General features: G+C 37.7%; 1 protein-coding gene and 1 long non-coding RNA gene across 4 annotated transcripts; one reads left to right on the plus strand and one right to left on the minus strand.

The window, feature by feature from the left end:
- On the plus strand, window positions 1-27,257 carry pid1 (phosphotyrosine interaction domain containing 1). 3 transcript variants are annotated; one of them, XM_083552731.1, is made up of 4 exons: window positions 6,570-6,665; window positions 15,985-16,261; window positions 17,458-19,186; window positions 23,304-27,257. In XM_083552731.1, exons 3-4 carry the CDS (start codon window positions 18,953-18,955, stop codon window positions 23,766-23,768), a joined length of 699 nt encoding a protein of 232 aa, XP_083408857.1. In that variant the 5' UTR covers window positions 6,570-6,665; window positions 15,985-16,261; window positions 17,458-18,952; the 3' UTR covers window positions 23,769-27,257. The 3 variants fall into 3 exon arrangements, with proteins under 3 accessions (XP_083408855.1, XP_083408857.1, XP_083408856.1); XM_083552729.1 differs by lacking the exons at window positions 6,570-6,665; window positions 15,985-16,261 and adding an exon at window positions 1-308 and having other exon boundaries at window positions 19,040-19,186; XM_083552730.1 differs by lacking the exons at window positions 6,570-6,665; window positions 15,985-16,261 and adding an exon at window positions 13,652-13,730 and having other exon boundaries at window positions 19,040-19,186.
- On the minus strand, window positions 108-3,810 carry LOC310732366. The gene is made up of 2 exons (XR_014535466.1): window positions 959-3,810; window positions 108-891 (listed from the first exon to the last, which is right to left on the minus strand). It is a non-coding gene; the product is annotated as an uncharacterized lncRNA (long non-coding RNA).

The following is a 27,257-nucleotide window of genomic DNA, read 5'->3' on the forward strand; positions in this document are numbered from 1 at the left end:
AGTGTGTGAACATACATGAAAAATAGGAAAAGGAGGAGAAGGAGAAGGAGGAGGAGGAGGGAGGGAGGAGATGAGGGAGAAAGAGCCGTATGTTTTTGCAGGCGGAGCTTCTTCCTCTCGTACTGTTGGAATTCGCTGCGTGTGTTTTCTCAGCACATTTTGCTGGAAAGAGGGGAAAAAAGGAGACGCAGTACTTAGGAAGAAAGAGGAAAAGAAAGACCTCTTTTGCAGGCTGATGTGAACTGAAGGAACCGGGTCGGTGCTGTTTATCCGCTACGATGTGGCAGCCTGCGACTGAGAGACTGCAGGTAAGCGGATCCGCGTTTCTTCTGCACATTTTCGATCCTACGCATTCCAGATGTGCTCGCACAGCCCCAGCTGCTCAGCAGACTCTATGGAAAGGCATGCACATCTGTACGCTGTGTTAAAGTAGCGTTCAATCAGACCGGCTCCATTTTGGCCTCTAACCCAGCTGGATCTTAGGATCCCTGCGGAATCACAACGACTTTCTCCATTTGGGGCTCCTGGTCAAGCAGAGCAGGGGGCGGGGGTCCCTAAAGCTACATCCCTTTACTCCCTTTCCCCATTCCCTTCCTCCAACCATTATCACACTGTTCTGCATGCAAGAATGAGAAAGTATTCATATTTCATTGTTTTTTTTGTAGGAAACTACAAGTGAAATCGATTGTCACTAAGATCTCTTAATCTCACCTGTTGCTCTGAACAGCATACTGTACAGCAATAAATGTTACCCTGCTTTGACAGTAATATCAACACCATGATACTTTAAAACCTTTTTACAGCACAATATCACTATAGGTGATTACGACACAATTAGGTGCCAGCAAAATACTAGGAATGAATATTAAAAACCCACAAAACCGTTTACTTCTGTAAAAATATGATGTATTACCTACACAGTTGCAATGTTTCTCTTAGTACTAAAATATTCTTTAACCTCCAGTCAGCTATGCTTATTGTTACAGGTTTGATCTCTTTTATAAATGGCAACATATATCTTAAAAAATGACATAAGATTGAAAACATTTGTTAACAATGATAAAATGTTAGAACATTTTGATGGCATAACATTGATATTATAAGGAATAAAACACAGGGTCTATTTGACAAGAAACAAAAAATTATAACAAGGCGGTGGGAAGGTTTGGTATTCCTCTTATACCGCAACAATATTTTACTGCTATTTAAATACTGTACATGTATTGTATTACATCCTTTGTGTATTGGATTGCCTATAAATCACGTTTCTGTGAGTTAACCTAAACTGTTGGTACACTATAAATAATTTTTTTTTGTTATACCAAATTTCTTTACTTTGGTGTGCCTTAAATACATGGACTTAGAGATGTTCGCTATTTTTCCACATTTGCATAGGGTCCTGTGCCTCTAAACTCCACGTATGTGGACGTCCAACTGTATTACTAAGTTTAGATTATGTGAAGCATCTGCCATCCAAGTCCATGTGAATGAACTGTTACTATAGAAACAGTAGCATATTGGAAAGGGCACACTTATATATGTGGTATAAAAAGATGTTGTATGAATTTGTCCTATCATCCAGCCCAAGTACAGATGCATAAAGTATCGTATTCCAGACATCTAGCTAGCTAACCTTAGAATGTAGCACAATGTAGGCTATGGTTAAGCTGTTTTCAGACTGGTATCAGCACTGAATGTTGAATGACTGATGTCAAGAGGCTTTTATTGTCATTTCTACTATACACAGTGGAACACAGTACACAGTAAAAATGAGACAACATTCCTCCAGAAACCTGGTGCTACACTAAACATCTTGATGTTGAATAAATGGTTAAATAAAAAGTGGTACAAAAGGTTTAAAAATCAGGCCATGTTTAATTCTGTAGTGTTAATACTTTTCACTATTTATCCAATTGAAAAACAGGTTCATTAAGTTTGTGTATAACATGACTTTTAATTAGTTTTTGCCTACTAGTGACACACTGGCTGATAATTGATCAGATTTGGGTCAGTAAGCAGGTAAATGTATTAATGATAACAGTAGCTTTACTGGAAACACTGATTTTTTTTTCTTTTTTACCCAGATGCCTGCGTTACATAGTGCCCTTGCTCTACAACACACACTGTAGTGGTATTGTAGTGGCTCCTAGGGTGAGGGGGGCTAACAAATTGTTCAGACACCATAGGGTCAAAAAGTTAGATACATTTTGTACATATTAACAAAGATTCTTCTACATCTGACTATCACACCTGTATGTGGTTTCAACTCAGCTGTTGTCACAAAATTGGAATCACACAATTGTATAAGGTGTATTTGTATGCTGTAGTGTTACAGTTTTTTCTTTGGAAATAAGTGTCCCAAACATGTTCCAGTATGACAATACCCTTGTACACAAACCAAGCTCTGAGTACACTGTTCACCCAAGTTGGAGTGGAGGAACTTGACTGGCCTGCACAAAACCCTGCCCTTTTGGATGAATTGGAATGCTGACTGCACCCCATCAGTGTCTGTCATCACTAATGTTTAAATCCCCACAGCCACATCTCAAAATCTATTGGCAAACCTTCCCAGAAAAGTGGAGGTTATTATAACAGTAAAAGAGAGCCTACATATAGAATAAGTTAAAACAAATCTTATATTGGTGTGTATAATTATATACCTAAAATAATCTGTATGCTAGGTTTATCTGATACCTGTTAAAATGGAAACCCTCAATGGATGTGCACTGTAACAAACCACATGTTCTTTTAACGTATCTCAGCTAGAGTAGACTAATAGAAGCAAACACCAATTTTTGGGACATAGTGTAAAGTACAGTCATTCTCTCCCACAAACCAGCTTTATCTTTATTTATTATGGGATTTAATGTTAAGTAAATTACTGTTCTATTTTATTAGGATTACTGTATTATTGGTTGTTTCTTGGTGGGTATTAGAGCAGAAAGTTCGCCACATGGTGTTGAACATCAAGAGCTGGAATCTCCTGATCTACCCCACATCTGTTTACAGGCTGTGTGCGCATTTCCGTTTTACATAACACTAAGTTCATTCCTCAGTAAGGGTTTTGCCAAATCTTCTATTTTTACATTGTGATTTTCTCCAATTTGATGCTAATTTAACTGGCACAGAGAATCATGTTTTGTTTTCAAATGATTCTTTTTTGGATGATTTGGTTTAAAACTATTAAATAAAATCCTCTAAATAAACTCTTTGTGATATTTCTGGTAAATCTGCTGTCTCCAAGGACATCGCTCAATCCTTGATTTTCCACAGTGACACAAAATCACCCGGGAATTAATTTTATTCTTAAAATCAACTGTAGCTCTCTGAAAAGGTTGAACAGTTGTCCCACATTGTGTTATTGCTTATTGTTTCGGACGACATTTATAATACCATTACAGGTTCATTATAATGCAGCCATCATTCCACAGTCTGGAGACTACCACGAAATTAGGAAAATTGTGATTAAAAAAGTTTTGGTCAATTTGGCCATATATACTGGCCTGGTAGAGAGCAGGCTTTCGTGTAACGTTGTCCCTTTATGAGTGAAATGGTGGTGAATGAGTGTTATTTCCATGTGCTGCTTCTTTAATGCACTCCAGATGTTCTGAGTGAACTTACACAATCACCCCCCCAGCTCACTCACTCACATACACACATACACACATACACACACACACACAGACTCTGCAAAGCCACAATAGGACGAAATCACGTAGTACGTGATCCAAGCCATTTTTCTCTGTTGTGCGGCAAAAGAATAGTGTGATTAAATGGTTTACACACCACAACCATTACATTAATTCACTGTGCAGGTGTGTAGTGTGTGTGTGTGTGTGTGTGTGTGTGTGTGTGTGTGTGTGTGTGTGTGTGTGTGTGTGTGTGTGTAAGAAAAAAAAAGAAAGCGAGAGTATGTGAGAGTATTTGGTATGTAAATTCAACATCATGTAATAATCATCCTTAGTACACATTACAAGTTAATTTATTATAATGTGTAGACAAAACACATTTACATCTGTGCTTGTGGAGAGAGAGAGGAAAAAAGAGAGAGAGAGGGAGAGAGAGAGAGAGAGAGAGAGAGAGAGAGATATATCTCTTTGGCTGTAAGCTGAAACACATTTTACTGTTTTATGGTTGGTATGCAAAGGAATGTGTGTCCAGGCCAAGCGGTTTAAATTACCGCATAAACTGCATAAGTGTGAAACTTCTCATGTAAACAGATATGTGAGTGTGTGTGTGTGTGTGTGTGTGTGTTTAATTAGACATAAAAATTAAAGACCTAAAACTCCTGCTGATTACACAATGTTGATTTACGCACTTTCAGATTTGAAATGCAACACAATTTATCCTTTTTTAAGTTAAAACGATCAAAAGCTTTCGAGCGTGTGTTGTTAAAAGACTTTTATTTCATCACACTGTTACAATTAACTTTAATATTCAAACATTTTTTCCAGTAAGTATGATACTTTGGGACAAAGTTCTTAATGACTAATCTATTTAATCTGGCTTTTTGCCCTTCAGTTTGTCACTTGGAATCAAGTATTACATTTTTAAACATTTGTCTTTGTATGACCTGGCATTTCCTGTTTGCGCTGGTCGGCCAAAATAGCGTGTGTGTGTGTGTGTGTGTGTGTGTGTGTGTGTTTCAATGAAATGTGCTTTTTTGAGGGATTGGGATTTAGTAAGTATTTGGGGAATTTCATTTGGTCAGCAATGTGTTTGTGTGTGAGGAATGAGTGTAAGGGTCTAAAAGAGAGAAGAATGCAATTAAATGAGCAGATTATTGTAGTATTTTGTCTTATGGTTGGTTTTAAGGTTGATTTAACAAAGTTTATTAAGGTGTTGAATATTATTAATTAAAGTATTCAATAGAAACAGTTTAGAACACGACTCTACATACAGGGGTGGGTGGGGGGGTGGGGGGGTTCCTGCATGGGTTTACTTTAAGTGGGTGGGAATTTTGTAAGGTGATGCTCTCAACTAGGATGGCAACTCAATCACAAACACACATAGTTTTTTTCACATACACTGTTCTTTTTTCTTTGAATGCACACTTGCTTTTTTGTCCTTTACAGGGTTACCTTGACAACCACTGCTGCCTTGGCACAGCCCGTTGCCATGGTGGTGATGAACGGCACAGTTTTTGGCAATGTTCTCTCTGGTTCTTTGCTTTGCTTACAGTTGTTGTATTATAAGCCGTCCGTGGTGATGTATATTATAGCATGTTTTATTTATTTCTTTGTAAATCTTCTTTCTATTGCCACAGTGACTCATTTATGATGTTGTTGCTACAGCAACCACTGGATTGAACTGCATTTGTGTGTCTGTGTGCATGTGAGTAAGTTATGAGTCAGATGGAAGGATGGCTGCTGTATTTGCTCCTCCTGCATCATAGTGTCTGTGTATTTGCCATCACACTATAAAAACCATGATGCAGCACGGCACTGAACACGTACAGTAGTGTACTTGCCATGAGAAGGTTGTGTAGGTGGGGGATATTTTTGGACACCATTTTGATCATGTAGAGCTTTTAGGCTGCAGCGCTTCAAGGCTTTAGGACTTTAGAGCTTCAAAGCTATGGATTACAAGGCTTCAGGACCTTTACATTTTGAGGTTTTATGACTGTAATTCTGTAATGCTTTTGGATTTTAAGGTTTTAGGAGAGTAGAGCTTTCATCTATGTGTTTTAGATTGTAGGCCTTTAGGACTGTTAGCTTTAGGGCATAGGGGTTTAATGACTATATTTCTGTAGGGCCATAGAATATTGTCATTCAGAAATAATATGTTTTTTCACAATTAGGCCTATAGTAAAGTAAAGCTTATGGGCTTTTGGGCTTCAGAGCCATATGGAGGTTTTACTCGAGCGCTATACAGCTGTTGTGGCTGAGAGCTTGTAGGATCTAGAGTTTAAATGCTTTACATTTTAGGAATTTAGAACATGTTATACCATAGAATGTTTGGGTTTTCATATCTTAAGGCTATAGTACTTAAGCTGTAAGTCTTTAAAGCTTTAAAGTTTAAAGTATTTTAATGCTTCTAGGCTTTTAAGCAGTGTTCTTCAATAGATAAGCTATGCATTTACCTTATTGGCTACCTACAAAAAGCCTAAACCAGAACTGAAATAAATGTTTATTATTATTATTTTATATATTTTCAATGCTTTAGACTTGGTATGCTAAACTGTAGTCATATACAAGGTGTGTGTATATATGTGTGTGTATATATGTGTGTGTATGTGTGTGTGTATATATATATGTATATGTATAGATGTGATGCAATATAATTCACCCCACTGTTACAATGCGATCCGATTTCGATTTGAATCAACATAATGCGATTCAGTTCAATAAGATGCAATGGAAAGTATATGATGCTATGCAATTCAATATGGTGCAGATAGTTTGCTTTTATTTCTTTGGGTCAGACAGACAGCAAATCATAAATTTTCTTACGTGCCTTCTGACTTCTAACGCATGGCCCTTTCACAAACACGCCTTTTTTAGTGGAAAAAAAAGAAAAAAGATCAAATAAAACCAGACATTCTGTTTCTTGTTCTGTCTTCAGGAGGTTGCAGCTCTACCTCAGCCATGTTAATCTATGTTCTGTGTGACTCTCAGGACACTACTCGGTCTCTGTAGTGCAGCTTTGGTGCTGAGAGAGTTTAGGTAGGAGAAATCAATCCACATATAAAATATTGGTCACAAAGTATTTGTCACTTTTTAAATAATAAAAGTATGGTGCATCTACTAATGCGATACAAATGCCAGCTTGTGTCTGATGCACTCAAATCGACTAACTTTTATGCCGATGCACTGTGCGATTCGGTTCTATTTGTATATATAAAAATTGTGTGTTTGATTGTGAGTTTGTGTAATCCAGTCAGTGGAGTAGAAGTTATTGGGCATTGTGTGATCTGATGACTGATGGCTTGAAAGAGCCCGTAAATGTCTTCAGGCAGTGGCTGAATGAATCAGTGACTGAAAGTGCATAGCTTTCATCTTATGCTCATTTGTCACTGCCTCGACACTGTCTAATTCTATCCCTACCACAGGGCTGGCCTTTTACAACAGCTTGCAATGATTGTTGGCAACACAATGCTTAATTCCACCTCTCAAGCACACTATACATGATAATGCTGGCCTCTACAGACTGGAAAAAACATCTGTAGCAGCTCATATCAAGGGACCTGAGCCTCCTTAGCAAGAACATCCTGCTCTGTTCTTTCCTATTTTGGGCTTCAGTGTTGTCTGACTGGTCCAGTTTGTTTTAAGGTTGCACTTTCATACAATTGTATGTGTCCAATATTTCCACCTCTTAATTTTTTTATAGCAAAAGAGTTGGGGGCTTGTGCAGTTGGTTAACCAGGGCTGAGAGTTTGTCTATCCTTTTAATCAGCAAACATATTTTCTGCATTAAACCAGTGGGAAGACAAAGCTTGTATCTCAACCTCCTCTGTTTTTAACATAATTTTGTTCCTCTCCATCGCCCCGGGTTGAGTTCCTGGCCTCCATATTCTTGTCCTCACTGTGATCTCACAACCGGTCTATTCCAGTATTGAAGGAACTCCATAACTGGGTAGACTGTGGTACATTTTTGTTTGTTGGCCAGAGCATCTTTATTGTGGTCACAGTATCTTTTTGTCTTGCAAAAACTAGTAAATCCACCTTTCACAATAAATACAGTGGTACCCCGCTTATCGACCTTAATCCGTTCCTTAAAACCGGTCGAAATGCGAAAAGGTCGAAGAGCGAATGTACACGCAATATACAATATACACGCACTAAATTGTTATATTGACCGTTAAATAACACTTTATTGTTCACAAACCGAAGTTTAATTTACGATAGATGCTCTCTTCACGAAGGCTGAGGTGAGACTGTGAAGATCCTTTCCCTCGCTCCACGTGGGTCGGAGTAAAAAAAAGGTCGATAAGCGGGCATTTGGTCGTTCAGCGGGTGCAAATTTCGGTCGAAAAGCTGTCCGCTAAGCGAAAAGGTCGATGTCCGAGCCGGTCGATAAGCGGGGTACCACTGTACAAGATATACTCTATTGTAGTGGTGCTTCAGAAGAAATATAGAGAAAAAGAGTTAAAAAATATATAGACATTGTAAGAGAAGGAACGGGTGAGTGTTTCCACTCGTTGCAGTGGCCAATAAAAGAAAAGAAAAAAGAAATCAGTAATAATCTTGGCAAAATAAGTAACATTTTTTGAAGGACTGCCTGTCTGTTTAAGGTGAAGAAAGTTAAATATCAGACTTTCATTTCAGACATTCTGACAGGACATTACAAGGTTGTTGAAAAAAGGCAATTGGCAAGGGCAAAATCAATGCTAGACAATCCAAGGATGTTGTAAACTGGCTAACTATTACCCTGATGCTAACAATTCAGTGTATTATTTACAAATCATTGTTTGAAACTGTGTTGGAAAATGAAGAACCCCATACTGTATATATAACTTTTGATCTTCATTTGTGGCCATTTTAGTCTGCAGCTTTATATCTTCAGAGCTCTGCTCTGTCATATATTCAGCAAATCAGAGACCAGAGGCAAAAAACTAACTGAGATGACATAAAAATAATTATCTTCTTAGGTGTATCAAACAGTGGGATTGCATACATACATATATATATGCAGCTTTATTTGCATTTACAAGGCAAGAAACATAACATTGTGGATGAGGAAATTAAAAGCTTTCCACTTAAAGTTGGCTTTACTGAAAAGAGAATAACTTTTCAAAGATCTGCCAACAATGTAAAAAATGCACAGAGATTCCATGATAGGTCCAAATTTCATCAATGAGCAATAATAATAAGTAAAAATAAGTGGGAATGAACTCCAGGTAAATCTAATAAAGCTAATTCAAAGAGTCAGAAATAATTACAATATCTTTCAACTATATCTGGGAATCTGTATTTACTTCAGTTAACAAACAAAGTGAGAAGCTGTCATGTCTATTAATTAATGCTGAGGAAAAATCAAGTGCTGTTTGTAGCATTTAGGCCTAATTATTTAAAACCACACCATGCTAGGTTGTTTGTGGTTTAATATATAGCTGATGAAGAAAAGTTACTAGCCACCTCAGCTCTAGCATTAATGCAATAAGACTTTAAAGTAAACCGAGTAGAGAGTGGGCGGTAACATTCTTTTTCATAACATGCATTATATTTATGCTCTTGTAATGCTACACTTTTCATGACCACATTGTTTTTCTTCACTCTTAAGCTTTGGTTTTTCTTGGTATCAGGTTCTGCTGGTGCTTATTCAGGGGAAATCTGCCTTTCCCACACATTTCAGGTTGCTTATGATACAACATACAAGGTTTTTAATCAGGCATGCTTGAACTTAGTCTATACGAGTGTCTATACCCTACATTTACCTGACCTCATTAATGCTCCAGTAGCGGAAATCCCCATAGCTATGCTCCAAAATCTAGCGAAGAGCCTTCCCAAAAAAGTGGATGACAGACAGACCAATCTTAAATGCTTTTATATACAGTATTGTTCAAAATAATAGCAGTACAATGTGACTAACCAGAATAATCCAGGTTTTTAGTATATTTTTTATTGCTACGTGGCAAACAAGTTATCAGTTGGTGCAGTAGATTCTCAGAAAACAAACAAGACCCAGCATTCATGATATGCATGCTCTTAAGGCTGTGCAATTGGGCAATTAGTTGAAAGGGGTGTGTTCAAAAAAACAGCAGTGTATGCCGTTGACTGTACAAACTCAAAATTATTTTGTACAAACATTTTTGTTTCTAGGATTTAACAATCCTGTGAATCACTAAACTAATATTTAGTTGTATGACCACAGTTTTTTAAAACTGCTTCACATCTGTGTGGCATGGAGTCAACCAACTTGTGGCACCTCTCAGCTGTTATTTCACTCTATGATTCTTTAACAACATTCCACAATTCATTTACATTTCTTGGTTTTGCTTCAGAAACAGCATTTTTGATATCACCCCACAAGTTCTCGATTGGATTAAGGTCCGGGGATTGGGCTGGCCACTCCATAACATTAATTTTGTTGGTTTGGAACCAAGACTTTGCTCGTTTACTTGTGTGTTTGGGGTCATTGCTTTGGTAAAACAACCATTTAAAGGGCATGTCCTCTTCAGCATAAGGCAACATGACCTCTTCAAGTATTCTGACATATGCAAACTGATCCATGATCCCTGTTATGCGATAAATAGGCCCAGCACCATAGTAGGAGAAACATGCCCATATCATGATGCTTGCACCACCATGCTTCACTGTCTTCACTGTGTACTGTGGCTTGAATTCAGAGTTTGGGGGTCGTCTCACAAACTGTCTGTGGTCCTTGAACCCAAAAAGAACAATTTTACTCTCATCAGTCCACAAAATGTTCCTCCATTTCTCTTTAGGCCAGTTGATGTGTTCTTTGGCAAATTGTAACCTCTTCTGCACCTGCACTTTGCCTATAATTTTTTGCACCTCTTTATAGGTTTTCCCCTCTCCAATAAACTTTTTAATCAAAGTACGCTGTTCTTCTGAACAATGTCTTCTTCTGAACGACTCATTTTCCTCAGGTTTTCAAATGCATGTTCAACAAGTGCTGGCTTCATCATTAAATAGGGGCCACCTTATTCGCACCTGTTTTTTCACAAAATTGATGACCTCAGTGATTGAATGCCACACTGCTATTTTTTTGAACACACCCCTTTCAATAATTGCCCAATTGCACAGCCTTATGAGCGTGCATATCATGAATGCTGGGTCTTGTTTGTTTTCTGAGAATCTACTGCACCTACTGGTAACTTGTTTGCCACGTAGCAATAAAAAAATATACTGTGTGTGTATATATATATATATATATATATATATATATATATATATATATATATATATATATATATATATATATATATATAAGCATTTAAGATTGGTCGGTCTGTCATCCACTAGTAAGGTGTTAGGTCCTAATAAAGTGGCCGGTGAGTGTATATATAGTATTTAACAAAACTTAGTATACCCCACACATTTCGGCAACCATTTTATTATATGTTCTAAAGAGACAATACTAAAGAAATAAAATTTGGATATATATTTTAGAGTAGTGAATGTGCAGCTTGTGTAGCAGTATAGATTTACTGTCCTTTGAAAATAACTCAACATACAGTCATTGCTGTCTAAATAACTGGCAACAAAAATGAGTACACTCTAAGTTCCAAAATTGTGTCTAAAGTGTCAACATATTGTGTGAGCACCATTGTTATATAACTTCTGGGCATGGAATTCACCAGAGCTGCACAGGTTGTTGGTAGGATCTTTTTCCACTCCTTCATAATGACATCTTGGAGCTGCTGGATGTTAGACACATGGCGTTTCTCTACCTTCCACTTGAGGATACCCACAGGTGACAGTTGTGTTCAGGTCTGGAGACATACTTGGCCACTCCATCACCTTCGCCTTCTGATTCTGATTTTGTTTTTGGTACTTCTCACCAGGGTGACATACCATCTGAGCCAAACAAGTTTATCTTTCATGTTTGTCCCATCAGAAGACAGGAAATGGTTCCAGTAATTCAAAACAGTTTGCAGGCTTTCTTGTGAGCTAGCTTCAAAAGAACCTTTCTTTTGGGACAAAAGGCATGCAAACCAACTTGTTGCAGTGTGCGGCGTATGGTCTGAGCATTGACAAGCGGAACTTTTGCTTCTGCACCCTCTAAAGCAATGCTGGCAGCACTCGTGTCTGTTTTTTGAAGCCAGCTTTTGCACCTGACGCAAAGCACGAGGACTCAACTTTCATGATCGAACCCTATGAGGCCTGTTCCGAGTGGAACCTGTATTGGAAAACCTCTGTATGACCCTGGTCACTGTACTTTAACTCTGTTCCAGGGTGTTACCGATCTTCTTATAGCCTAGGCCATCTTTGTAGAGAGCAACAATTCGAATTCTCAAATCCTCTTTGTCATTAGTTCTTTGCCATGAGGTGCCATGTTGAACATCCAGTGGTCAGTATGGGAGAATTGTACTTAAACACAAAATGTTAACAGCTCTTACACAAGATACACAAATTGATATGGTTCTATCAAGCAGAGAAAAACATGAACATGATCAATGGGACGTGTGGCTATACATATAGCTGTTATCACTTATGGTGTACCCACTGTTGTTGCCAGCTATCTCGACAATAATGGCTGTATGTTTAATTTTTTTCAGAGGAAAGTAAATCTATAGAACTATACAAGCTACAGACTATTTTAAAATAAATCCAAGTTCCATTTTAGTATTGTCACTTGAAAAAAATTACATAGAGAGTGTGTGTGTGTATATGTATATGTATATATATACAGTACAGACCAGAAGTTTGGACACACCTTCTCATTCAAAGAGTTTTCTTCATTTTCATGACTGAATGAGTCACACTGAAGGCATCAAAACTATGAATTAACACGTGGAATTATATACATAACAAAAAAGTGTAAAACAACTGAAAATATGTCATATTGTAGGTTCTTTAAAGTAGCCACCTTTTGCTTTGTTAACATGTGTTAATTCATAGTTTTGATGCCTTCAGTGTGACTCTACAATTTTCATAGTCATGAAAATAAACAAAACTCTTTGAATGAGCAGGTGTGTCCAAACTTTTGGCCTGTACTGTATATATGATATATATACACTTTTGGTCTGTACTGTGTATATATAATATATATATATATATATATATATATATATATATATATATATATATATATATATATATATATATATATATATATATATATAAACTTTTGGTCTGTACTGTATATATATATACACACACACACACACACACACACACACACACACACACACACACACACACACACACAGACACTCTATGTAATTTTTTTCAAGTGACATATATATATATATATATATATATATATATATATATATATATATATATATATATATATATATATATATATATATATATATAATATAGAGGCACAGTTAGATTTTAGCATGACACTGTAGTTGTGTCTCTCTGTTGAATCGATTTGATTGGTTTTGGCCAAATCTAATTTCGATTTTCACTAGTAAGATTTCACTTTGTTTTTAGTTTTCACTCTTCACTCTGCCAGCCTCTTTCTGTTTTTCTGTTACCATGTCTGCTTTTCTCACTGGTATTTTTGGTGAGATTCACATTCTCTCTCTGTGACCTGTTAAACCCATCTCACACACACACGCACACGCACACACGTGTGAGAGCGAGAATACTTTTGCTCTCACCTGGTGTTTTACTTAAATGTTTTCCTTTAAACATTCTGTCCAAACTCCATTTGGAGGTAAAACACACACACACACACACACACACACACACACACACACACACACACACACACACACACACACACACACACACACACACACACACACACACACACATATTCTGGAATAAAAATGGAACTTAGTCAAAATATTATGAATAGAATTCCACAAAACTGCTCTCCCACTGAGACACATACACCACTGTGTAACTTTCACTACCTCTTATTCTTTCTCTCTCTTTGAAATCGCTGATTTAGTTTGAACGTGCTTCCTGTTGTTTTTCCCCTCTCTGTCCATCTTTCTTCTTTCTGTTCTTCTTTTCTAGTATCTTATTCCTCTTTTGTCCTGCATAAATATAACTTGAGCGTGATGCATGTTCTGAAAAACGGACAGCAGTAGGAACGATGATGCAGATGCACACAGAGGACTCTACTGATTAAGTCCTTGTCAGGTTACCACATAATACACTTTTTACCTTAATCAGGTGTTGTGACAGAGTTAGCAATGTGTATGTTTATTGCTACACCAATGGTTACGGCATTTTCTGACTTTGTGTAGAAAAGCGGTGTGTGTTAGCATGGTTCACTCTGAAGCTATAAGGTGTTATTCTCAAGCTGAATGGTTAACAGATGTATAATGAATCATTTATATGTCACCACAATGTGGATGATGGAAAAAATATTTTTAGTCTATTGCTTAAACCACCATAGCCAGTCAAGACATAAACACTGACTTATGTTGTAAAAAATCCACCGCAAAATGATTATTGTTTTAAATATGGATTAAGTCCATATTTATTTATTTTAGTTTCTGAATTTTAAATTATTATATATTTGTATTTATTTTATTTTAACTGGACTAGACTTAAAAAAAAAAATGAATATATATATATATATATATTTGAATAGAAAACCACACTTTAATAATACTTCAGTTTGGTTTAGTTCCAACCCCAGTTTCATAAAAGTTGGGGTGCTGTGTAAAAGGTAAATAAAACCAGAATGTAATGATTTGCAAATCAAATAAACCTGTCTTTTATTCTTAGAACATTGAATACTTATGAAATGTTTACTGTAAAATGAGGAAATGTACAATTTAAAGCGAAAAAATTTAATTTAGAATTTAATGGCTGCAACATGTCTAAAAAATGTTGGGACATGGGAACAAAGGCTGGAAAGGTAAGTGTTATTAAAAAGAAACAGCAGGAGGAACATTGTAGCTATTTAGGTTAATTGCCACAGGTCAGTAACATGATTGGAAATAAAAAGAGTGGACAGAGGTTTAACCAACAGTAAAAAAAAAAATGTGTCTACAAATAATGTATAAACACACATGAAAAGAAAAATATGACAAAGAACACCCAGGACTGTTGAGCATGTAATCCTGCTTTAGACACAAATGAAACAACATTATTTTCCCAAAATTACAGCAACTGGACTCTTTAGTTCCAAGACACATACAGACTATTGTTAAAAGAAGGCACAACCCTGTCCAAGCTTTTTTGAGACTTGTTGCGGCCATCAACTTCAAAATGACTCTTTTTTTTTTTTGAGTGCAGACTGTGAATTTATATATCTGAACAAAATAAGCAAAAGTGTTTAATTAAATTAGTGAAGATTGTAAAGATGCAACTTTATAGCACACAATAGAAGCAAGAGACAAAGTTATTAATTTTGCAGAGGTACATTATCATCTGCATATTCTGTGGTAAATTAGAAAAAAAAAAAAATTCTACCTGAGGGTTTTGGCCTGTTTTTTTTTTAAATACTGCTTTATGTAATGATCATGAAATGAAAATGAAAGTAGAGCTTGACAATAACAATAACATTCATTTGATTAAGTTCATGGATAAAAACACTTTTTATTTCAGTTTCACACTTAACATAAGCCAGGCAGTTTTGGATTTGTATGCTGATACACACACACACACACACACACACACACACACACACACACACACACACACACACACACACACACAGAAACACAGAAACACAGAAACACAGTTCAAATCACAGTCACTCGCTTGCAAAACACCACTTTCACAATCTGGGTCAGTGAATGTGTGTCTAAATTCTGGGAATTAACTTTCCAGAAGGAAACTGTCAAACAAAGCAAACCTTTTTCCCCCAACAGCCTTCTCTATTTTCCTCCATGTCTCTTTCGTTTGCTTTGCCTCTCTTCATTTTTCTCTTTCTTTGAATTGCTGTTTGGTGTTAAATTTTGCTTATTTAAAGAAGCAATAAAAAGCAACTATATAAACAAATGAATCCATTTGGAATATAAAATATTTTAATCAATTTACACTGAATAATAGTTAATAATTAATCACTTTGCTAATGCCAAAATGGTGACATGCTGTGGCTCCACCCACTGAGTACATCTACTAATAATTATTCCTGATTATTTTATGTTGTGTTGGGTTTTAGTTGTTCTTAGTATGCTTATGTTTTTGTGTTATTGCTATGCTTATTAGAGGGGTGCTAATATTACATTTGTTTACAGAAGTTAGAGAGATAACCAAGTTTAGAAAGGACATGAAACTGTGAGTGTCAGCTTATATCAATACTCATCCAATAAGGAGGAAAGTGGTAGCTTGGTGGTTAAGATGTTAGACTTTTGATCTGAGGGTCATTTAAATACCAGGACCACCAAGCTACCACTCCTGGGTCCCTGAGCAAGGCCCTTATCTGCTAATTTCTTAGTTGCTCTGATAAGGACATTTACAAATACCATTAATATAATATAAACCCATTACATTTTATTCTTTTAAAACTACTGAAATCTTAAGAATATATTATTTTATTAAATTAGTTATCATTATTTTTTTTTTAAATACATACTTAAAACATTATTTGTACAAAACCGTGTACTTATTTATTTAAACTCTTTCACACTTATTCAAATAACATTTTTAGATTTTTTTTGCCATTATTATTATTATTAATAAATGTTTGCTCTATTTATATGTACATATTACCAGTTAAAGTAAACTTCATCCAATATGGAAAAAGTACATTAGATCAGAATAATAGTGGGCAATATGACATAAATCTTTTGTCATGATGCTTGACATTTCAGTGACACAGGAAATGTATTGTTCTATGTAATAAACTACCAGCAGTGTTGATTTAAAATGTAAATAATTTTAAATATTTTTTTTTTATTTGTATATACAGGTGCATCTCAATAAATTAGAACATCATTAAAAAGTTAATTTATTTTAGCAATTCAATACAAAATGTGAAACTTGTTCATTATATAGATTCATCACACACAGACTGATATATTTCAAGTAAATTTATTATGTTTATTTCTTTTAATTTTGATGATTATGGCTTACAGCTAATGAAAAACCCAAAATTCAGTATCTTAAAAGTTCAATATTGGAGACTCGTGGTGTTACACTCTAATCAAATCCAAAACACCTGCAAAGGTTTCCTGAGCCTTTAAATGGTGTCTCAGTCTGGTTCTGGCTCCACAATCATGGGGGGAAGACTGCTGACTTGACAGTTGTCCAGAAGACGATCATTGACACCCTGCACGTGGAGGGTAAGACACAAAAGGTCATCGCTAAAGAAGCTGGATGTTCACAGAGTCCTGTATCCAAGCACATTAATGGAAAGATAAATAGATGGAAATAATGTGGTTGAAAAAGGTGAAACGAAGCTCATTCAAGTATTTGGGAAGATTCACAAAGAGTGAACTGCAGGAAGTTAGAGCCCTTCATGCTTCTCTCTGCTGACCAGCTTTTTGGAGTTGCTGATTTAAATTTCCAACAGGACTTTTTTTTTTGGTCTTAAGTAATATTCAAATTTTCTGAAATACTGAATTTTGGGTTTTAATTAGTTAAGCCATAAATGAAAAGAAATAAACACTTTAAGTAAATCAGTCTGTGTGTGATGAATCTATATAATATGAGTTTCACTTTTTGATGTGAAGAAAGATAATAGAAGAAAGAATTTCACTGTGCTGTAATGTACTGGATGTGAATTTCTTTCTTTCTTTCTTTCTTTCTTTCTTTCTTTCTTTCTTTCTTTCTTTCTTTCTTTCTTTCTTTCTTTCTTTCTTTCTTTCTTTCTTTCTTTCTTTCTTTCTTATAACATTATCTACAACATAAACTATTTACTACTTAAATAAAAAATATTATAATTATTAAAAAGAAACCTATGTATTAGTTAGGGCTTTTCTTTCTATAAAAATAAATACATTAAAAACTGAATTTGAGTATGCAGGGTGAAGCAATTTGTGTAAATCAACATTTGTATTGTTTTTAATGATAATTGCAAATGGCAAGTGACAACCATGCTTAAAAAAATTATAAAAAAATATAATACAACATTGTTTTGACAATATTTGTTAAACGAAAAATACATAGACGTTTTGTTTGGTTGTGAAGATATAAGCATCTAGAATATATAATAAATTTAATTTGTATAATAATTAAATTATATATGCATAAATTAAATATCCAAACATTGAAAGCATTTGAAGGTAGTACTGAAGCAGTTTCATCATGTATAAAAAGAGAATGAAACTGAGAAACTCAGCAAGTTAACAGGCTTGATTAAACAAAAAAGAAAAACATATGAATTGGTGTACAAGTGCATAAGCATTTGCCACATCAGTGACAAAAAAATTTAATTGTTTACTGCTGCTGTTATTTGCTGCTTTTAGATTTAGTGTTTGTTCGCACCGTTTTAATTGAATCCATCACTGTGTCACGAGCGAGCTGATTGCGCAAACTTATGCTCGTGAGTCACGACAAAACAGATCCAGTGCGACTGTTTCGAAGTTACAAACAGTTTACACAATAGCACTTTATTAAACTACACAATTTTCACATGATGAGGATTGTACAGTTTTTTCTTACCGTGCTGACGTTTCATCCGTGACACCAATGTGTTTTCTTTTTATGTGCTCGTGCATCACTGTGGTACTTCCATACGACACAAGCTTAGCTTTGCAATAACTTGCAGGTTACAGTCTTTTTTATTGCGTTTAATATAAAATGTTCTCATGACTTGGGCTGCACACTTTTTCCTGCAGCCGGTTGACCCTGTACTCGCTGCCATTTTGCAAGTGGCTGTGTTATCTTGCCATCTAATATGTCCAGCCCGAAGAGGCTGCTGTATAATGAAAGTTATGCTATGTTAGATCCCGAGATTATTAATAAAACTGCCTAAATGCCTATTTTTATTTGGAAAACCTTACTTTTGAAAAATGTCTGCATATAACCAAGAATGTTTGGCTGCATTTGAACATTTAACATTTAACTTTTCCTAATGGCTTATGGTTTTCCATATGGGTACTGTTTTCTTTTTAAAGGAAAAATCTGGAGAAGTAATATCAATGGAGGCTAAATAATGTTCACAAAATAAATTCATACCAAATGGGTTTGTGACTACAAAAAGTTTAAGAACCACTGCATTATACAGAGTTTCAGCTCTGATAAGCTTTTTGAATAGATAATTTTACAGAAAGCTATGCATTAGTAAGTTTTGTTCATTATTGCAGTTAACTTAGGTCCATTATCCCAGTAAGCTGCAAGAAGCATTTATGAAATGTAATGTTCTTTTCGAACACAGCTTTTGATATTTGCATATATTTGCATTTGCATTTTAATCTTGTTAGTTATTGACAGCTGTTGATAAATTTTAAAAATGCCTAATAATGTTATCTTTCTCTCTGTCCTTCTGTCTCTCTCTCTTGCTCTCTTTCATGCGTTCTCTATCCTTGCTTCTCCATTGTATTTCTCAGCATTTCCAGAACATGTTGAAGTCAAAGCTGAATGTTCTGACACTGCGCAAAGACTCGTTACCGAGTGTCATCTTCCATGAACCGGAGGCCATCGAGCTCTGCTCCACAACACACACCACTAAACAACGCACACACACTGGCTACAAGGTATGACAGATACAAATTATAAATATATTATCTATATGGTGCACAGTAGTGAGATTGTTTAATAGTTTTCTGGTGCAGTGGTAAAGCATATGGTGGCAAGCGTATAAATAAAGTAAGAATAAATTCAAGCTCATCTAAAATATTTACGAGAAAACTTTAAACTACGGCTATAAACATTTTGAAGGATAATGGGGAAAAAAAAAAAGTTCTTGATGTATCACTGATTTTAGGACACCTGTGTCATTCATCTGTCTAACAAGGAAATCTGGAAAAGCATGTTTGTCCCCTGCTGAGACACTGTCTATGTCAACACTGCAAATCAGCCTGTCAGAATCACACACACACACACACACACACACACACACACACACACACACACACACACACACACACACACAGATGGAGATACACTCATGGGTGATTCAGGTATACAATATTGGACTCAGTAGTAGGAGAGAGCAGTTGTGTGTGTGTGTGTGTGTGTGTGTGTGTGTGTGTGTGTGTGTGTGTGTGTGTGTGTGTGTGAGGACTGCCTCTTGTGTTCCAACATTCCAGGAAGAGAAAACTCATCTGACTCACTGTAACAAATCATCTTCAGAGAACAGATATTGCTGCCATTTCCTTTCGCAGCTCACAGCAGGTCTACAAAACAGACAGTCAGACAGACAGACAGTCTAACCTTACAATGGGTCATATTTATATGAAAAAAACTGTGCATCTTGGCTTGGAGACTCAGAGTTTTCATATGAAACCTAGAGACGTTCCCTTCCAGGAACTCGAGCTGCTTTGGAATCGAGTGTCCAGTCCTTGCCTAGTGTGTGAGAGCACATCCAGAGTGCAGAACAGATGAGCCAGGAGTGGCTCTAAGGTTGAGGTCATAGAACCTGGCGAAGGTCAGTGGGGTGGACCAGCCCGCAGCGTTGCAAATGTCTTGGATTCCAGCAGGACTCCAGCGGACCAGCCCGTAGAGGCCGCCACACTCCGAGTCGAGTGAGCCTTGACCCCAAAAGGTGCAGGTGACCAGAGGACTTATATGAAGATGAAATAGCATCCACAATCCACTTACTGAGAGTCTGCTTGTTGGCAGGAAACCCCTTTCTCTAGGGGCCATAGCAGACAAACAGCTGCTCCGACTTCCTCGACGGACTTGTCCTGTGGACACACTGGACACAGTCGGGGCACAATAAGCCACGTTAGCGGACATGTAACCCTGTGGCAAACTCTTCCTGCAGGAACTTCAGCACTAAACCAACCGGGCAGTTAACTGGGTTAAATTGGTGGTGCTCACGCCACGCAGAGAACAAGCACCATTTAGAGGCATACAACCTCGTAGAGGGAGCTCTGGATTGGAGGATGTTTACTGATGACCTCAGTAGAGAGACCAGCTGCTAAGAACTGTGCCCCCTCAGGGGCCACAGCCTCCATAACTCTGGGTGGCAGTGAACCAGAGTACCCCCCGCCTGGGAGAGGAGATCCCTCCTGGGAGGAATTTTCCAAAGATGTTCCTCGAGAAGGGACACCAGGTCCGTGATCCATGGTCTGCCCGGCCATAGAGGTACCACTAGGAAGAGACGGACTCCTTCTCAGCGATCTCTCTCCAGAACTCCCGGGAGCAGAACGATAGGGGGAAAGGCGTACAGGCCTAGACTTGGCTACGTCTGTACCATGCCGTCCGGGCTGGGTGAGTGAGGGAGAACCAGAGGGGACAGTGCTATGTCTCTCGAGTCGCAAACAGACCCACCTGTGCTCTGTAAAACCTCTGCCATATCTGCTCCACCACTTAGGGGTGGAGCTTCCATTCCCCGGGCCTCGGCCCATGCCTCGAAAGGGCATCTGCTCTCCGATTTAAGTATCCCAAGATGTAGACAGCCCTCAATGAGAGCTGTTTCCCCTGGGACCACAGGAGGATCTGCCATGCCAGCCTGTATAGGGGCAAATTCAGAGACCCCCCTATTGATTAATGTTAGAGACCACCGATGTGTTGTCCGTATGGACCAGCACATGTCAATCCCTCAGGTCTGAGAGAAAGTGTTTCAGATCCAGGAAACATGGCCAGCATCTCCATTCAGTTTATGTGCCAAGTGAGATGGAGCCTGTTCCACCGACCTTGGGCAGAGCGGCCACTCATGACCGCTCCCCACCCCATGAGGGATGCATCCATTGTTAGCATTAAACGATGACAAGGCGCTCCCAGGACGGGGCTTTAAGACAGGAACACAGATTCTTTTCACATGTCAAAGGCTCGAAGGGCTCGCCAGGAGACATTGTTAGTGCGGAGTGGATTGCCCTTTTGGGAGAACCCTCTGTCTCTGAGGCACCACTAGAGGGGTCTAATGTGCAGGAGGCCAAGTGGGATCAAACTGGCAGTGCTGCTGGCATGGCTGCTCCATGAGTTCCAGCAGCCTCTGGAACTGCTTCACAGTGAGTGACTGACCTTCTCTTACTCTCTTGACTGTCGTAAGGATAGCTTCGATCCAAGTGGGAGACAGCTGTGCCCGGATAATGGTCAAGTCCCACACCGTGCCTCAGAAGGTGGTTCTCTGTACCGGAGAAAGCACACTCTTCTTGGAGTTTAGTTTTAACCCCAGCTCCTTCATACAGGCAAGAACAACATCTCGATGCCGGACACAAACTGAATCGAGTAGCCCTTCTCTTGGGAGCGACGAGGGAGATACCGCTGAAATGCCACAGACTGCTTCATGGCCTCCTGGAACAGAAGGGGCCATCGGGGCGTCCAGCAGAGAAGCCCTGTCCCTATCGGGAATATCCCACAGGGTAAGCCACATATGCCATTCTGTGGCTACTAAGGTCAGCAGCACGACATAGCTCCTTAATATCCTCAGCCCTAGAGCTGAATCCCTTGTCCATCTCCCGCAGCAGGACAGCCTGGTATGCCTGCAACACAACCATCGTGTGGAGGCAACCTGCAGCCTGAGCCGCTGCCATGTAAGCCTTGCCCACTAAAACCGAAGTGGCTCGCAACTGTTTAGTGGGCCTTAAGGGATGATGCTACTCCTTAGGAAAGATAGCCAGCTAGCATCTCTTCCACCCGTGGCACCGTCCCATAGCCGCACTTTTTTTATACCCACCACGTTCACATAAGCATATTCTGGAGAAGTGGAAGAGGATCTCAGCAACAACCTGTGCAGCTCTGGTGAATTCTATGACCAGAAGAATTAAGGCAGTGCAAGATAACAATGGTGCTCACACTAAATATTGACACTTTGGACACAGTTTTCACATGTTAACTTAGGGTGTACTCACATTTGTTACCAGTTATTTTGACAATAATGGCTGTATGTTGAGTTATTTTTAGAGGACAAGAAATCTATACTGCTATACTATCTACACATTGACATGATGATGATGATGATGTTGTGTGGTCTGTGTAGACATTTTTTGCGGAATTCTTCTTCTCTGTTATTTGTCAGTTAGTGGCATTAATATATAATGTATTAATGTATTAATGTATTAAAATTAACAGGTCTTCACAAAAGAAACTAATAACACAAACAAAATATTACGTATCTAAAAGTTCTGAATTGAAGTTTATCAGTGGATACATGCATAAATAACACATTATAATAAAAGCTAATAAAATATTATCAAAATAGAACAATACCTAATTCATGATTCATGAATCTATGATTATGAATCATTCTGTAGTGCACTCATGATATCTCGCAGGCATGGATATTTGAAAACTGGGCATTGTTTATATAGTGAATAGAGTTTGTAATTTGGGACATTCTATAATGAATGGTGTAGTAATGGTGTTTCCTTTACATTTAGGAGACTCTTTTAGTAGTTGGAAATACATCTTCACTTACAAATACTGCAAGTGTAGAACTGACCAGTTGAGATTTAAGATTTGTAATTACAGACGGGGGTACACACACATTCACATTTGCTAATACTGATGCAAATGCACCATGAAAATGAAAATTGCTCTCTGGGATGTGTGTGTGTGTGTGTGTGTGTGTGTGTGTGTGTGTGTGTGTGTGTGTGTGTGTGTGTGTCTGTGTCTGTGTGTCTGTGTTTTAGGGGGCGGGTTTGTGTCTCTATGAGAAACACACAAGTGAAATGTACTTAGCTCTCACTTTTTTGTCTCTTTTAGGTGACCTATCTAGGGAAAGTGACAATCCCAGGCTCCAAGTTCCTCTCAGGCTGCACTGAGTCTGCTGTGGTGGCATTATGGGATACAAAGCGCTCATCAACCACCATGGATGCCTTGCTGGAGATCCGGCCTTTCCAGGTGCGTCTGCACCACCTTAGTGGGCGGGGTGAGGCGCCAGACTCATTGGAGACATTCCAGGTGGCACGAATCGCGTACTGCACAGCAGATCATGAGGTGAGCCCAAAGGTGTTCGCATTCATCTACCGGCAGATTAATGAAGACCTGACGTTCCAAATGGACTGCCATGCTGTGGAGTGTGAGAACAAGCGTGCTGCTAAGATGCTCGCTCATGCCATGATGGATTCCTTCACCAAGACCTTCCATTCCATGCGGACCGATGGGCGCATCCACCAGTCGGGGTGCGAGGTTCCTGAAGACTCTAATGCAAATCCTGATGATGGCTGAGGCTCAGGGCTCGAAGGGGTGGGACCTATAGGGTGAATGTGTGATCCCATCTCTTTTCCTGTGTTTGTTGGGATAATAAATAAAAATAAATAGAAAAAGTTCTCTTAGCTCACGGCTAATAAAAAGTGCATAACTGCAGCCATATTGCTCTCAAATCTTGTAACTGTTCTAGAATGTTGCAATGAAAAATTGATCTAGAAAATGAATTAGGACATGGACTGTTGTTCTCAACTGCTGAGATTATTGTATGTTGCCATGGTTCTACAATATTGTGATCCAAAGTGTTAGAATACTGTTGTAGAATACTGCATTTAGAATATTTGGCAAAATGTGGGAACGATTTTTTGTGGATTATTGGATTAGGACACAATAGATTGTTGCTCTGAAATTCCATGTCTTGATGGATTGTTTTAGAACATCTCAATGAAAAACTTTCATTGTATATCTCAACCCTTGTTAGAGAACATATATCTAAATAATAATCAAAAAATATTCGAATTGTTTTTCAAACAATGTTCTCGAAAGCCTTGATGTGATGTTGCTCTAGAGCATTGTACACATTGTTCTAGAACATTGGTTTAGAATAGCACAAGCTTTTTATGGAGCGTCAAATACTGGGAGCGTTGTTCTAGAACTTATGAGAGATTCTACCTGAACATTGCATGATAATGCAACATTTGTTTTAGAATGTGATGGACTGTTGTTCTTAAAAGTTGCTGGCATGCTTCTGCCACATTGTGATGAAACTTTTTTCCAAAGAGATCGTAAAGAATTTTTTTTTTACTTAAAACAATGTTATTGACATATCCTGCCAATGTTATGAAAGATTCTCCAGAATTGTTATATCAGGATCCATTGTTGTGATAGAAATTTGCATATGCTGTTCTGGAACATAGATAAAAAGTGGTTAAGTATGCCACATTTTAAATATTCTGGAATGCCGCTTCACCATATGGACCTTTTTTTTTTTGCATTATTGTTTTAGAATGTCACGATTGACCAGAGGTGCCCAGCACAAGCATATTTCTTGTCCATGTAATAATTTTTCTGTTGGTAGTTACCTGTGGTCAGGTAGGTTCTGGAGGCAGTCCAAAAATACACCATATCGTAATCTAGTTTAATTTGCACATTTAAACATAACCCACTAAAATTGGTTAAAATATTTTGATACAATCGAGCCCCAGCTAGTTTTAAATATAATCTTATAATTCTGGAGATCACAGGACAATAATTTTTTTTTCAACAACTAAATGTATTTTTTCCCCACACCATAGGGAAACATATTTGGGAAAGCAGATTTTTTTAAATTCCTTTTTTAATTTTTAGTGTGGACTTGGGCTGTGGCTAAAAAGAGTATGCATATATACAGTATATGTTCTATCTGAGAAATTTACCAGCTAGCATTTAACTATGTAAATACCTTGTTATACTTCAGGCTAAATTACATTAGATCCTGCTTTTTAATACCCTAGTTGGTTTCTGGACAACAGAAAAAAATATAACTGGGCTAGTTATGATTTATATTTTGTCTACCCTGTAGGCCATTTTCTTTGGTAAATTCTAAATACTTTCAGGATTGGTCCAGTACATTGTGATGGAACGTTCTGGAACATTGTGTACATGTTTCTACAAAGAAGTAGAATAAACATTATTACAAAATACTATAATTTTAGAAAATATAATCCGAAATTTATATTGGGAACATTGCAACTGGACATTCTGGAACATTGTTTAATCACATCCCAATAGAACACTGTCCTGAGATGAAGCAATAGATAGTGTTTTAAAATGCCAAATCATTGTTCTAGAACATCAGCGGTGAGAAAGAGTTTGGTAGAACATTGCTCTCAAACAATGGTGAAAAGCTTGTTTGAGAATGTTCAATTGTTCTAGAGCATTGTACAGTGTGTTCTTCAGAACCATGATAAAAGAAATGCCAAGAGGAACATTGTGATGAAATCTATTTTTCTAGTACTGCAGACATTCTATACTGCAAACTCTTTTTTAGGATGTTGTAAAAAAGAATGCTGTTCGAGGATGGCAATACATTCTTGAACATTGTGAATGAATATAGTAGAGGAAACAATGGCTTCCCATGTACAGAAAGCCGTTACAGTATTGGTATGAGTGGGGGGCTTTCCTGTCTTGCGGTCTTAGTCAATAAGAATCTCTGGAATTTGTTCCCTCTTTCACAATGCGTTCCCTGAGTAGCCTACATTCTTACCCAATGTGTTTATAGAATAGCAGTCAGATGTATGTATGTATGTATGTGTGTGTGTGTGTGTGTGTGTGTGTGTGTGTGTGTGTGTGTGTGTGTGTGTGCGCGTGTGTGTGTGCGTGCGTGCATGTGTGTGTGTTTGCTTAGAGGGAGCGCGCGCGAGAGAGAGATTTGTACTAAAAACCGTGGATAAACCACGGATGAATCTTTGCAGAACGGGCTTTTGACAAGAGTATTAGGTGATGCTCTGTGTTGTGCAGTGAGCATGTTTGTGTGTGTGTCTGTATGCTTGTCTTTTAAAGTAAGTGACAGATTTTTCTTTCTCAGCCACATTAATAGCTGTGTGTAAATACAAGTTCTCCACTGTGCTGTGTTCAATTGCAAAAGTGGTATTATTCCCTCCGCTTTGACCTGCCTGGCTGCATCCCAAACGCAAGTCTACGATACATGCATCTTTATTATGAATAATTTTTACAAGTGCTGTTGACTAAAAACTGTTTTTTTGGAGGATTTACACAAAGTCTGGTATTTAATGGGCCAATGTGTGATCTGATCTATCTTCCAGATAAATTAGCTAAGCTTATGTGCATTGAGTTGGTATGAAGAACATCAATATATTCACTAGTGGGGATTTTCAGCTTTAAAATGGCTGCTGTTCTTTTTTAACAACACTAGACATGAACTCTAGCATTTGGGATGAAGAAATAGCATGGGAGAGGGTCCAGTTCCTGTATGATGTGTGATGAATGTTTGATATCATGCTGCACACTTTTTCTTTTAAGGTACTTGTTGATTGGTCATTTTTACATTGTGGATATATTTTCTTGTACAGTTGGCTGGGGAATATGTACACACACACACACACACACACACACACACACACACACACACACACACACACACACACACACACACACACACACACACACACACACACACACACTCTGTTCCAAATGAAAATGGACCAGAACCTGGAATGAACATTAGTGGAACAGAGAGAGAGAAACAGATCTATATAAAAATATATAAATATGAATATAAAATTATCTATACAGTGTATTCATGAAGCCATTGTTTATACAGATGTATCAGTTCTCTATTATTCCAGTCAAATGTTTATAGACAATTTTTTTTGTTTAATCACATGAAGTCAGTATTGTGCAGCGGGAGAGTGAGTGTGCTGTTGTTTTCTGTGAATGTTCTCACTTCCTGCCATAGCAGCTTTAAATGTCTGGTGTGAATTTCTATCAATAAAAGTCCTCACCTATAAA

This window comes from Silurus aristotelis (genome assembly GCF_946808225.1).
Source record: "Silurus aristotelis genome assembly, chromosome: 10".
NCBI lineage: Eukaryota > Metazoa > Chordata > Actinopteri > Siluriformes > Siluridae > Silurus > Silurus aristotelis.